At 39.2% G+C, this 14,869-nt stretch overlaps 1 protein-coding gene across 3 annotated transcripts in view; it reads left to right on the top strand.

Moving 5' to 3' along the window:
* cerkl (ceramide kinase-like) overlaps positions 1–14,869 on the top strand; it is a 98,659-nt gene that overhangs the window by 76,684 nt on the left and 7,106 nt on the right. For 2 of the 3 annotated variants that reach the window (XM_046841856.1, XM_046841848.1), the window contains exons 5-6: positions 2,614–2,756; positions 8,986–9,060. In XM_046841856.1, coding sequence (XP_046697812.1) covers positions 2,614–2,756; positions 8,986–9,060 — 218 coding nt within the window. The remainder of the gene's footprint in view (positions 1–2,613; positions 2,757–8,985; positions 9,061–14,869) is intronic. The other variant, XM_046841864.1, reaches the window with a different exon arrangement.

Genomic DNA, 14,869 nt, shown 5'->3' with positions numbered 1-14,869 from the left:
ACAAACTTTAATTTTTTAGCCATATGTGGTTCTTTCCCAAACTGCTGGAGGAATACAATTGTACAGGATACACATGTACCCCAAGCCAGCTCCATGAAGATATGGGTTACATGGGTTGGAAGTGGAAGAGAGGCCTGCTAGAGAGCTCACATTACAACCCCATTGAACACTTTTAACGCTCCTGATGTTGTGGTTGAATTAGCACAAATCTTCACAAGTACACTCCAGAATCTAGTAGAACGCCTTCCTAGAAGATTGGAGGTTTTTATAATGGAGCAAATGGAGACTAAATATGGAATGGTGTGTTCAAAAAACACACACCAATTGAAATATTATTTCTGAACATTTGTCTATTCAGTTTAAGCAAGACAAATGCCCAAGTCTCAATATAAACTAAATACCATCAACTTCAAGACAAGTCAAAACAGAAAACTTCTTGAGGTAGATGATCTGATGAGACTTGTATTGTTGAAAGATGCTTGTAGATTCTCCTCTTGATATTTTCACAGATGTTTCAATTGCCAGTTCAATTCTATTTTACTTGTTTAGCCAACAGCAGCTATTGTCACAAAGCTCATAAATGTATCCCTGATGAGCAAGCCAGAGGAGAATGTGGTGAGGAAAGCTCCCTCAAACCAAATAAGGAAGAAGCCTTGAGAGGAACCAGACTATAAAGGGAACCCATCCTCATCTGGGTGACACGTTATCTATTCATTATAACTTTCTCATTGTTAAGGTGAGGAGATGAAGAAGATACAACTGAACAGCTATGGGGTTAAGGGCCTTGCTCAGGGGCCCAGGAGTGGCAGCTTGGTGTGACTGGGATTCGAACTCACAACCTACAGAGCCAAAGTCAAAGATTGCTGTAGTATAAGAGAAATATAACAGTTTGAGTGGATCAGTTGTAAGAACATATTTGATTTTATAGTGTTCTCAGTTTATTTGCTTCATGTTGTTGATTAGTTTCCTCTTCGAACTTAGCTGTAACAATTCTTACACATTGGAAAGCTGCGTTTCCACAGGCTGCACGTGAAGAAGACGAACGCTAGAATTTCAGTCTCAGGCTGCAATTGTTCAAAAGGCATTACTGAAATAAGTGTAATCTGCTTTGCCAGCCTCTCTTCATTTATTAGTAATGTGCATAAAAGCAGATTATCCAGCCAAACCCTTCTCCATGATTTATTCTGCTGCAGAGAAGGGACTTATTTGTGTGTGTGTGTGTGTGTGTGTGTGTGTATATATGTGTGTGGGGGGTGTTTTCCGATTAAAATGCTCAGCACGTGCACTAATCCGCTTCTTTGATACATCTAAAGAGAATTATCACGTTTGTTAATTGAAACGGAGTCACTCATTACAGACGCGTTTTCACTCGCATGTAAAGACGGCAACGCAAACGCTTTCCACTCGAGAGAAAGCACAAACACACACACACACACACACACACACACACACACACACACACACACGTGCGCTCAAAAGTTGTACAACATAAGTACTTTTTCCTCATTCTCCATTTTTTCTTGCTTCTCACACCATCCCTTTTTTCTCGCAGTGTCATCTTTTTGCTTTTCCCCTACTTATATTCTCTATTCTACCTCTTTTATTCTCTTTTTCAATTTCCCTCTGCATCTTTTTCCTTTTTCTCTTTTGTCTTCCTTCTTCTTCTGCTTTTTTCACTCTTGACCCCTTATCCCTTTTTCTGTCATCCTCTGATTTCATCACTACTTTCCCAGTTTGCATTCTGTTCCTCTTTCAATTCCTGTCAATCTCTTCTTCTATCTATCTATCTATCTATCTATCTATCTATCTATCTATCTATCTATCTATCTATCTATCTATCTATCTATCTATCTATCTATCTATCTATCTATCTCTTTCTACCTATCCTTTCTATCCTTTTTTATCTTTAACATTCTCTCCTTTTGTTTTCTTTCTTTTTCCCCACTGCTTTCTTCATCGCCTCCCTCTTTCTCTATCGCATCTCTCTTTCTCCATCATGCTACTACTCACCTCACAATCTCCAAATATCTCCAAATATCTCCAAATATCTCCAAATCTCTCCAAATCTTTCTCTCTCTCTCTCTCTCTCTCTCTCTCTCTCTCTCTCTCTCCTTCTCTATTTTCTTACAAGTGCTTTCTTGTTAAGTGTTTCCTGTATTTGTTTTCCTTTCCTTCCCATATTTCCACACTTATATTTTCTTCTCTCTCGCAATCATCTCATCCTCTCTTCTTGCTCCAAATAATATTCATCATAATAATCATTCATTTGTCATCCCAATCTGTTTGTTTTCTATTATTATTTGCTGTGTTTGTTCCCCTTTTCTTTTCCTTCTCTTTGTATCTTTGTCTCTCTTTCTTTCTCTTTGGCCTTTATCCCTGTCTCTTGTTCTATCCATCTCTTATTGCTTTTTCTGCTTCTATTACTTCTCCTCTATTTCTCTCCTTTTCTCTTTTTACTAATCTCTCTTTTGCCCTGTTTCATCTTTTTACTGTCTCTCCCTCCCTCTACCCAGCTATCACTCTCCTTTTTTCACTCTGTCTATTTTTTTTCTCATCTCTCTGGTTCTCTTTTTCTCTCTCACCTCCCTGCGTGTGTGTGTGTGTGTGTTTCAGGGTGGTGTGTGTAGGGGGAGACGGCTCCGTAGCTGAAGTTGCTCAGGGTTTGTTGCTCCGAGCACAGATGGAAGCTGAGAGGGACACACACTCCGTCTTCATGCCCGTCCCAGCACCACTTCCTCTAGGTGTGATACCAGCAGGTGAGGGTCATCAGTAGAACACACACATACACACACACACACACACACACACACACACACACACACACAAAACACAAAAGTAACCCTTACACTACACTTTCAATCATATGGAACACTCATTCTCTATCCTCATACACGTCAGAAATTACCCAGAATTCCTCTGCACCTTCCTCCAAAGAGTTCCTGTCACAGTGATTTAGGCTGATCATGTTGTGAAGCTCCTCTGGCAAAAACAAACAGCTTTGCTCATAACTGTGTGTGTGTGTGTGTGTGTGTGTGTGTGTGTGTGTGTGTGTGTGTGTTATCAGACTGATTTAATCACCGCCAGGACAATCACATGCCGAGTTAATTGAAACAGAGCCTTCTTCATTACACACACACACACACACACACACACACACACACACACACACACACACACACACACACACACACACACATTATTTATTATTATTTAGGGTAATATGACCACATAAAGACAAAACCACATACACACTTACAGGGCAAAAAAAACCATACAGACTACCACTGCATACTTTGCACACACACACACACACACACACACACACACACACACACACACACACACACACACAGGACATGCTTTTACAAATCACAACATGGACCCAACATGCACAGTGCACACTTTATACATGCACATACTTTTGCTTCTTGCATTCGCAGATCACTAATGTGTGTGTGTGTGTGTGTGTGTGTGTTTATGTGTGTATTGTAAAAAAGCTATCCATATTAATGTTTAGCTGTTTGCGTATATTTACATGTTGTGCATGTGTATGTGCTTTTAGTATATGTGAATTATCATGCAAGTGTGCAGAATAAATTTTCCTGCTTCTAACACGTCAAACTTTGAGGACAAAACTGTTCACATGCTGCCTAATATATCCCACTCACTAACAGGTGCCATGATGAAGAGATAATCAGTGTTATTCGCTTCACCGCTCATGACGTTATAGTGTCTTAATGTTATGCCTGATCGGTATATGTGTATCTGTGACCAAATCAATGAAAGAAAAATATAGTTATTAGATCCACATGAATATATCTGAGCTTGTGCAGTTTGCTACAGATGTGATTTGCGATCTCTGACTAGTGCGCTCTCTAAAAAACTGCCTAACATGATACTATTATAATAATCTATATTAAAATAAAATTGAAGAACATAAACCTATTGTTTAAACCCAACTGTCTGTCCTAGAACAAAAATGCCTGAAAGGTTATAGCGCATTATATCCAGTCCAATCAATTTACCCAGAATGGCAAAAAAAACCCCAAAAAAAACAATGCAGTCATGATCGGGATCATCTCAGTGCATTCTTAATTTACTGTATATTTATTAATATATCAGACCTTTATTCAATATGAATCAATATGTGTTTTGACTTCAGAATATGGTTGCTTACGGCCTCCTTTCATTGGCTTCCAATAGGCCAGTAATCCTGACAGACGTACAGCAGTATACGAATCATGTTTCCGTCTCATTCTTATTACCAAGTCGTAATTTTTTTTTAACGGGAACCATGTCTTAAAAACAACCCATTATTCACTCCACACTAGCTGAACACGTAAAACGACTCTCGCGGCCCAATTAAGAGCTGCGTCTCATATACGGCGCTCCCTATGTAGCCCATAACGCGGTAAAGCGCACGCTCCTAATTAATTCGCTCGCTCCTAAGGGTTTCCACGGGACTGTTAATTTCTTTGATATTCCAGGCAAAGAACCAAAAATTTTTTGACGAGGCTCTAAGACATGCTTGACTAGCGAGTCGGCGTCGCATTCATCTGGCCGGATGAGGGAGGGGAAGAGGAGGATTGTGAGGAGGAGGGGGGGGCACATTAACAGCCTTATGAATATTCATGTCGTCTGCTTAATTAAGTTAATTGTTCTGCAGAAGTGCTCACACTTCCAAGGACATTTTTTTTTCCCTCCTCCTCACACTTTACCACCCCCTCCCCATACTCTCTCCATCTCTCTCTCTTGGTCTCACATTCAAACCCCCCACGTATATCAGTGCTCCGGAATGGAGACAACTAATATATTGCCATGCTGGCAAAGGCTTCGAGAGCTGTTATTTCTCTTTCTTTTTTTTTTTTTCTTTCTTCCTTTTTTTCCCCCTAAAGAGACAAAATATGGAACTTCAGACCACAAAGATTATATAAAACCTCGCCACCGAATAACAATAGCGCAAAGAAAAAGAAAACAATCGCTGGGTAGTAATGTAGACAGCATTGTCTTCATCCACTGCACACAGACGGATCTCAGGTGGACACCGGGCGGCAATAAACGCGCCGAACAATGAGCCCACTATCACAAAATGCTAATTTCAGTATTTAGATAATGTTAGAGCAGGTGTAGCAGATTCAGGGAGATAATTTGGAAAGCGTATGAGTGAATATTGATCACAGATCACTCATTCATAAAAAACAGCTCTAACAATCCTGTTGTTGTTTTTTTCCTGTTTTTGTTGCAGAACGATGTTTGTTACTGTTTAGAAATGACTTGGAGCCTGAGCGAGACACAAACACAAACACACACACACACACACACACACACACACACACACACACACAATGTGCTGTTGTCACTGCTGTGCTGAGAATGGTTCATTATTCGAATAATATTGAAGCCTAATTAATGGACAGTTCAGAGGGAGATGAGAAATTGAGCAGAACAGATGGGTTGCACTCAGGAACTGTACTTCTATAATGTGTATAGCAGTAGGTTTACCTGATAAACTGCTCAAATATGTGATGGATGCAGACAATATTTCTGGCTACACTGGAAAAAACTGGAAAAAGTTGAGAAAATTGCAGGCAGATATAAATATCGTAATCTTTTGCATATGTCTCAAATGGAAGGGACGTGGTATCTCAGTCGATAAGATGTTGGATTTAGGATCGCAAGGTTATGTGTTCAAATCCCAACGTCAGTGATGTAAACATGACTGAAAACAGAGACATTCCTGATCATCATTATCGTTTCTCTGATTGTGTTCTATATGGTGGATGTTAAACCTGGATACATTCATTAGGTAACAAAATTTTAAATTATTTTGCAAAATATATTAAAATGACGTGAAGTCCAGTTACCAGCGTGACACTAAAACAGCTAGTAGTAATGACCACTTTTTACTCAAGTACATATCAGAGCCAGAATTCAACTTAAGTGAAAAAGTGTAGTCAGTCAGAACTTTTGTCCAGAGTCTTTTAAAACTTGAGAATCTCTACTTACTAAATGCTGTAAATGTAAATGAACACAAGAAACATTCTAGCAGTTACTGCAAATTCTGCATGCCCTCAAAAATCTGACAAAACCACATAAAAGAAATCTGGGATCTGATTACAATTACTGCATTTGGCAGATGGCATTATCAGAAGCGACTTTATTTTATTATCTCATTCAAACCACTAAGCAGTTGAGGGTTAAAGGCTTTGCTCAAAGGCCCAGCAGTGGCAGCTTGGTGGTGCTGGGACTTAAACTCATGACCTTCCAATCAAAAGTCCAAGATCTTAAACACTGAGCTTCCACTTCTCTGATTACAAACGGAATTGATTCGATTCGATTTTGATTCGTTGCTATAAGATATGTAGCTCTCCAAGAATTTGATCAAAGCATGGTGTTTACTGTGTGAGGAATCACACAGAGCTGGCAAGACTTTAGACGTCTTTATAAAGAATTAATTTAAAGGAACCACTTTCACCTGCAATATCGGGAAAGATCTCGCGTGTCACGCACCATTTGTAGAGATTAGGATCTTTGTGTTACAAGACGTTGTGTGGAAGAATGTCTAGTCACAGTGTGTGTGTGTGTGTGCGTGTGCGTGTGCGTGTGCGTGTGTGTGTGTGTGTGTGTGTGTGTTTGGTCTTTGTTCGGTCTGTCACTGGTAAACCAAAGCTATTGTCTCTTCACCTGATGAGCTCCATGCATCCATGCAAAAGCACATACACACACACACACACACACACACACACACACACACACACACCTGTTCTCTCAAACACACCTGTTCTTCCAAACTCACATACATAGATACCAACCTCCTCTGGCATGAACTGATAGCATCTGATATTAATGCCCTGTACCTGACAGTGTGTGCTGTAATGATTAACCGCCTCTCTCTCCACTTGCTGTGTGTGTGTGGGTGTGTGTGTGTGTGTGGGTGTGTGTGTGTGTGTGAATGGTGTGTTTGAGTAAAATTGATTGCCAGGTGCAACAGGCACCAAAACGCTTAGTGGAAACATGGACCCCGGCAATTTAATGTTTTTCTGTACAAATGAGTATTTACACACATTAATCTCAGTGTCACCCACTGTCATAAACAGTTGTCAGTTTATTAGCTTAATTGATCTAATAGAAAAGACACAGCCACCTTTATTGGGCTTATAATTTACATCATTGCACAGCAATTTGCAGCACAGTTCATCTGAGATGGGCATTTCAGGTGAATGCTGTTGTGTCTGTGTGTACATGTGTGAAGACTTCAGAGTTATGGTAGTAAACAAGCAGTGAATGACATGTAAGTCTATATCTTCAGAGTCGTGTTCAGGCAGGCAGGCAGGCACTGACTTCTTAACACATGCACAGATAAACTTTCTGACTTCAGATTCACCGACTTCCTGTCTGATTAACTGACTGACTGATTTACTGTCTAACCTTTTAAAAGATTTTCTGATTAACCTCCTGACAGATTTATTGACTTACTGACTGACTGATTTCCTTGGTGACTGACTTTCTGACTGATTTACTGATTACTGACTAAATTGTTGACAGATTTTCTGATAGACTGACTGAGAGCCTGATTTACTGACTGACTAACCGACTGACTAAGTGACTAAATAACTGATTTACTCACTGACTGATTAAATTAGTGACTGATTTAATTAGTGACTGAATTTCTAACTGATTTACTAATTACTGAATAAATTGCTTACAGACTTTCTGATCAATTGACTGTCTAACTTAATCACTGATTCACTAACAGTCGTTCTGATTACTGACTGACTGTTTTTTTTTACTTACTGACTGACTGATTTACTTAGTGGCTGACTTGCTGACTGATTTACTGATTTCTGATTAAATTGTTGACAGACTTTCTTATTAAATGTCTGATTTACTGACTTTCGGACTAATTTACTAACTGACTTTCTGATTACTGACTGACTGATTGAGTGAGAGTCTGATTTACTGACTGATTTACTTAGTGACTGAATTGCTGACAGACTTTCTGATTAACTGATTGACTGTTTTACTGACTGATTAATCTACTAGCTGACCTTCTGATAGACTTTCTGTTTAACCTCCTGACTAATTTATTGAGTTACTGACTAACTGATTTCCTTGGTGACTGACTTGCTGACTGATTTACCGATTAATGACTAAATTGTTGACAGACTTTTTGATGAACCTCCTGGCTGACTGACTGACTAACTGCCTGATTTCTTCACTGATTTTCTGACTAACTTACAAACTGACCTCCGCACTTTTTAGTTAACCTTCTGGCTGATTTATTGACTTATTGACTGACCGATTTACTAACCTACTTACATTTACATTTACAGCATTTAGCGGACACCCTTATCCAGAGTGATGTACAACATTGCTTTGAAGTCTCTATCAATGAATAAACTCTGGTTCACTGGTTGCAAACTTTATATACCATCAGCCTAAACTCTGTTGAGGGGAATAATAGCACACATTTTTTTTTTTTACATAAAGACATAAAACAAACAGGTATCGGTAGAAAAATGCTGAGAATGGAGCTGGCAGTAAGAATGAAAAGAGGAAGGTCAAGGAGGAGGTTTATGGATGTGGTGAGGGAAGACATGGAGGTGGTTGGTTTTGAAAAAGGCAGAGTAGTATGGAGACGGATGATCCACTGTAGCGACCCCTAAAAACATAAAACATACGGGTAAAATACATTTTTGTTTAAGTGTTTCAGAAAGAGGTAGGTCTTCACCCATCTTTTAAAGGTAGCCAGTGTCTCAGCTGCTCGGACATTTAGGAGAAGCTCGTTTCATCAACTCGGTGCCAAAACAGAAAACAATCTTGACGTATGCCTACCTTATACCCTGAGAGATAGTGGGACCAGACTTACTGATTAACCTACTGACTTACTGGTTTGACTGACTGACTTGCTGACAGACTGACTGACCACATGACTGACATTTGCTTGTAATTACATACATTTCTTTTAACATTTTCTCCCTGCAGGTTCTGCTAATGTTGTTGCGTGCTCTGTCTATGGTGTGAAACATCCTGTAACTGCAGCACTGCACATCATCCTGGGTAAGTGTGTGTGTGTGTGTGTGTGTGTGTGTGTGTGTGTGTGTGTGTGTGTCTGCATGTAATGTACATAATACCAATACATTTCAGTTCACATCAAGTCAAGTTTATGTGTAAAACCTGTATGATAGTGGACATTGTCTCAAAACAACTTTGCAGAAATAAATAGATCACAAATATAAATATTAAATTCATAAATTAGTCCCTAAGTTTGTCCAAATGTTAAGCTTATTTGTTCACTGATAGAAACTGTGAGTGCAAAACTGTTCATTGAGCCTTTTGCCTATGTCTCTCTTAAGCCTATGTCTCTCTGTTTATGTTTATAACGTGTTGATGTCTCTCTCTGTATTTCTATTGTTTTCTTACTTTATTTTCTATTGCTTTTGTGTCTTTCTGTGTGCTTGCCAAAAGAATTTTAGAATTCAGAAACAGAACAGTGTTTAATAGTACATCAGCCATCATTCAGAAATACAGTGTACAGTGATCTTATACAGTGATCTCACAGATACAAACACCAATAACACAAACAATAGGATAAACAACAATATTGCTGCTATGATTAATGCTACAACCAAAACCACTAATTTTCCTCCTTCTCCTCCACTATTTTTCTCCTATAATAATGATAATAATATAATAATAATGATAATTAATAATAACATTATTTGATTAATTAATTATATTAATTATAATTATAATGATAATAATAATAATTTTGTCAGTCTGTAAGTTTTTCTACTGTCTTCTGTCCTGTGTCCTCCCATCTTTCCCTCCATCTGTATTTTCATTTATCGCTATCTGTTTCGCTTTCTCTAGCCCTCTCTCTCTCCATATGTTTGGCTGGAAGTCTCTCTGGTGTATCCATATGTTTGTTTTTCTCCCTGTACATGCATGTATGTTTCAATATGTACATATCCATTCATCGAGCCATCCATCCATCTGTTCTTCAATTTGCTTGTCTCTCTCTCTACCTCGCTTTCTCTCTTATATATACACTCTCCATATATACATGTATATAGAATCAGTCCATCCTAATTCCTGCTTTTTGCAGTCTCAGTCTCTTTTTTGGATCACAATGGCAGACTGTGGTTCCATTTTGTAATGTTCTGTTTAATTAAAGCTTGCAAGCTTGTTTTGGGAGTGATTTAGGTGTGTGTGTGTGTGTGTGTCTGTGTGTGTCTGTGTGTGTACGTGGGTGTTCAGCCCTGGTGCGTGTTCTGTTCCTCCAGCACCAGTGATGCAGTTTAACAGGTCCCATGGAAGACGAGTGGGTCCCAGGAGGAGACAGAGTACTTGTCTGTCCCCCTCTCCCGCTCTCCATTGTATGTGTTCGTGCTTTTGGGCTTTTTGGCCAGGCCGAATCTTGGCTGTTAGAGGACGAGGATCATTCGTCTGTGTGTGTGTATGTGTGTGCCCTTGTGTGTGTGTGTCAGGTGTTTTTTGCGACGTTTGCACCGATGCGTCTGGTCTATTGTGTTGCCTGTGCAATCTCTCTTGGGCTTACTATGACAGACAAGCGGATTTGGCTTGTGTCAGGGGATTACACACACACATATATACAACCACACACACACACACACACACACACACACACACACACATATATACACACACACACAGCTGGGCTTGCATCTCAGGAACGCTCGCTAATAGCAAAAGCCTGAGCTGTAGCTTCATCATATTATTAAGTCGCATTATCAGATCGCTGGAATGAGATGAGCTTTAAAAAAAGAAGAAAAATTGTTCGGGTCAACACAACACAATGTGTTCATGTAACACAAAGACATTCAAACAGAATCTCATGGCAAGTGAGGTTACAGATTCAAGACTTGAAAAGTAAATCAAGATGACCAGATTTTCCAAATATCAATGGGAGAATTTTCGCAAAAAGGAGTAGAAGTTAAGTTTGAAAAATTCACATGGGCATAGCAGGTACATTACAGATACAAACCAGTGTAGAATAAGGCACTTTTTGGTCAAATAGGCCACCAATAAAAAAGAAATGATTTGGATCGTGATTAAACAAAAGTTTGATGCCACTGTCTATAGTCACTGAAAACATCTAATAAGAAATGGTATCAAAAAGTTTTCAAAATTAGGTCTGTTTACAATAAGTACTTTATTTATCTATGTTAACACACCATTACCCTTTAAAAATGTCCCCTTGCGCAGAAACACAGCGCTCCCAGCATTCCTGCCACTTCTGTAATGTGTTCTGAATGTGTCTTCTGAAATGTGTTCTGGAAGTCTTCTTTTCGAAGCTTGTCAAGCACCTTCTGCTGTTTGTTCACGTATGTGCACTCTACTGAATTAATTTCCATTTGAGCAGATTTCTACTTCAATACATTTTAAACTAAAATATCTCATTTTTTTAATCAGCTACATTTAATTTTCCAAAATCAGTCGTTCCTTTTATTTATGAGAGGATAAAAACTTAACTGCTCAATCACCCAGCAAACCACCAATCAGCGTCGAGCACTGTGGTTTAAACTTCTTTTGATTGGTGCTTTGTGTATCTACTTATCACCAACATTCAATTCAGCATCAGTTTAACAGCAAGCAGAACATTTAGAGAGGAAGAAACGATGAAGAAACTCCTGATTCGATCTCACCAAAACACCTGTGTCCTTATTTGCACTATTTTTTTTTAAAGTGGTTGAAACAAAGGTTTTGGGCTCATCATAATTTGAAAAGATATCAATTAGTGTTTGACTCATTGATATCGTTCTATTAATAGATCAGTGTGCTAAAAGTAACAGTGTAATTTCACAAAAAAGGAGGAGACAAAAATAATAATAGGAACATTATAGCCATAATGAATCACAGTGCTTTTGGTATTGAAGTACATTTGAAGGCAAATACTTTAACTTAAGGGAAAGTTTAAAGGGAGCACTTTTACTTTTACTGGAGTTATATTTAACCTACTGTATCTCTACTTTAACAAGTACTCTAACTTAAGCACATGGTTTTTGTACTTTGTCTACCACTGGTCATGTCAGACGTCTCTGTGGCAGATTTGCCCAGTTTCATGCAGAATTTCACATTTGCTCTTTGTTTTAACTTGCTTGATTATTTCTCTTCATCATGGCACCTGTTTGTGGGTGGGATTTATTAGGCAACAAGTAAATATTCTGTCCTCAAAGTTGACATGTTAGAAGCAGGAGAAATTGGCAAGCGTAAGGATTTAAGAGAGAGTTTGAAGAGGACCAAATTGTGGTTGCTAGACGACTGGGTCAAAGCATCTTCAAAGCTTGAAGATCTTGTGGGAAGTTCCCAGTCTGCAGTGGTCAGCATCTATCAAAAGTAGTTCAAGGAAAAATGGTGAACTGGTGACAGGGTCATGGGGGCCAAAGCACATTGATGCACGTAGGGAGTAAAGGCTGGGCCGTGTGGACTGATACAACAGACGCGCTCCTGTAGCTCAAACTGCTAAAGAAGTTAATGCTCAATGGGTCAGAACTGTTTTGTCTGCAAAAGTGGACCGACCCAATATTGGGTGATGATCAGTGGACATAAATTATGCCTGATCAATATAAAATTAATATATTATAAGAGTGCAAAGGTGCAACATACAGTACAGTCAACCCCCGATAATTCCCGGTCCAGGACTCGCGGCTCGGAAAATATACGGGTTCTCATTTGAAACCTATCTAACAGCAAGTTACGGATTATCTTAAAATTGTTGGGAATTGTTGGGAATTGAGGGACCGAATGTTAAGGAATGTTAGGAATAACATTTTAAACCGTTTTCACTAACAAATTTTATAATAAAAAAAAAAAAACACATTATTGTATTAAAGTGACATAATGTCTAGATGAATTCACTAAGGTACCATAGGGGTTGTGAGGGTAAGTCGAAATTTGTGGATTGTCTGAACTTGCTTCGGGTCTTAGAATGTAAGTTCCAGGGGACACCTGTATATTGCAAATAATACAGTATAAGGTGCAAATGTGAAGTTAAACAGAAGAGTATTTTTAAAAAAGTGACCATAACAGTGCAAAAAGGCAACATAAGGTAGAATGTTGTCATTTGTGCAACAGTAAGACGCAGCAACAATAAGAGACATGTTAATGTACAGTGCAGTCTTTTTTTGAGTAGTGTTCAGTTGACTGAGTTGGATTTAGAGATTTTTAGAGTTTTATATAGAAAGAAACTGTTCCTGAGTCTGCTGGTGTCATCTATGTCATCTCCCAGAGGTGTCAGAAGTGGGAAGTGTCTTTGATAAAGCTTCATCACCCTTCGTAGGCAGAGTTTGTGGTATATGTCTTTAATTGAGGGGAGCCAAACACCAGTGATGTGTTGGGCAATGCCAAAATATACTATGAATTCTTTTTTGTACCCTGGCTGTCTGTTGTTTTAGATAATAGTAGCTAATAACAATAAATTCATGATTGCCGCCTCAGTAAATTTCCGTCTTTGCCTTTTAATCAAAACTAACTAGATCTAACTAAATCATCCAATTCCTGGTGCTGTTATTAAATAGTCAAATATCAGTAAAGAAGGCTCTTGGTATTTAGCTCTGATATCAGTATTGTAATAAGTATTAAGTCCTAATAAAAGCTGGTCCCTGCGTCCTTGATTATTCTTCTTCTCCGGATCTCCGGGCGTTTTCTCAGACCTGCTTGGCTGAGGAGTGAGCTGATTAACCCAGTACTGACCCTCTGATTGTTGGAGAGCATATCCCATTATTAACTCTTCAGACTGAAGATGTGGGCCATATGGTGGTGTAACTCATCGCACTTGACCAAAGGGAGGTGGGATACAATAAGGAGTGGGTGCGGTGTGTTCTTTTGTTAGCACTAATTGAGATTGGCACACGCTGGCGGGTTTTTTTTTAACGCTAGTCTCGGTATTTCAAGACGTGCATTCACGTCTCGACTAGCGCAATAGTGACGAGTCGAGAAGAAGCCATCAGATAAAGCTGTCATTCCCATCACATGGATTACAAAAGAGTAACATCTTAAAGTGTCTCTCTTCTTCTTTTTTTTGGTTTTGCTTAAAGGCATGAGGGAAATCTGGAGATCTGAACGAAAACATAGGCAGGAACGGGGGGGACGTCATGCTTGCTCACAGGGGCTGATGGAGGGCTTGTTCATTTCTAATTAAGCAATATTTACGCATGTGAATAAGGCCAACTGCCAGGATTTGGGGAGAGCTGATAAATAATTCATGAGCTGAGAGACAGGAAGGAAGAACAGAAAAGGGTCAGGCACGGACTGGGCCAATGGGATTGGGGCGTTGGAGCTAACGGGGCTGAGGCGGGAAACGGGCCGGTGGATCGACACCAAAATCACACACATAAACACTCACAAACACACACACACTCTGGCATGCCCTGAATGAGCTCGGGTATTGACACTTGATGGATGACTTGTAGTTTTACTGTTAGATTTGAAAATGCTTTCAGTTCCTTTTTTCTTGGTTTTTACACTATCACATCGAAGCCATCTTGGATGCCCCGGAGGCTGTCTGTGATTTATTCGGTTCGAGCAAATTCCAGCATTGGCAATATTTATGAAGAAGCTGGTTTTGATCTCTGCTTTCTCTTGTATTAGTATCATGGGTCCCCTTCTTGCCCCTTCCCTTAACCCTGCCTCCACTCATCTCAAAATGTTTCATGGTTCCCATGTGCTTTTTTTTTTGGCTTTGTCATGTTTATCATGGCTTCTATTTTATTCTCCTGACCATCTCCGTTCCATCATTGGTCTATTAGAACTCTGATAATCAGTAGCAATATAATCGTCCCCACAATTATTCTGTGCTTAGAAGACAGAATTGACACCAAGTCATTCTGATGCATGTAAGAACAGT

This window comes from Silurus meridionalis, chromosome 3, assembly GCF_014805685.1.
Source record: "Silurus meridionalis isolate SWU-2019-XX chromosome 3, ASM1480568v1, whole genome shotgun sequence".
Classification (NCBI taxonomy): Eukaryota; Metazoa; Chordata; class Actinopteri; order Siluriformes; family Siluridae; genus Silurus; species Silurus meridionalis.
The sequence above is the reverse complement of the archived record's forward strand: the minus strand, read 5'-3'. Positions and strand labels throughout refer to the sequence as shown.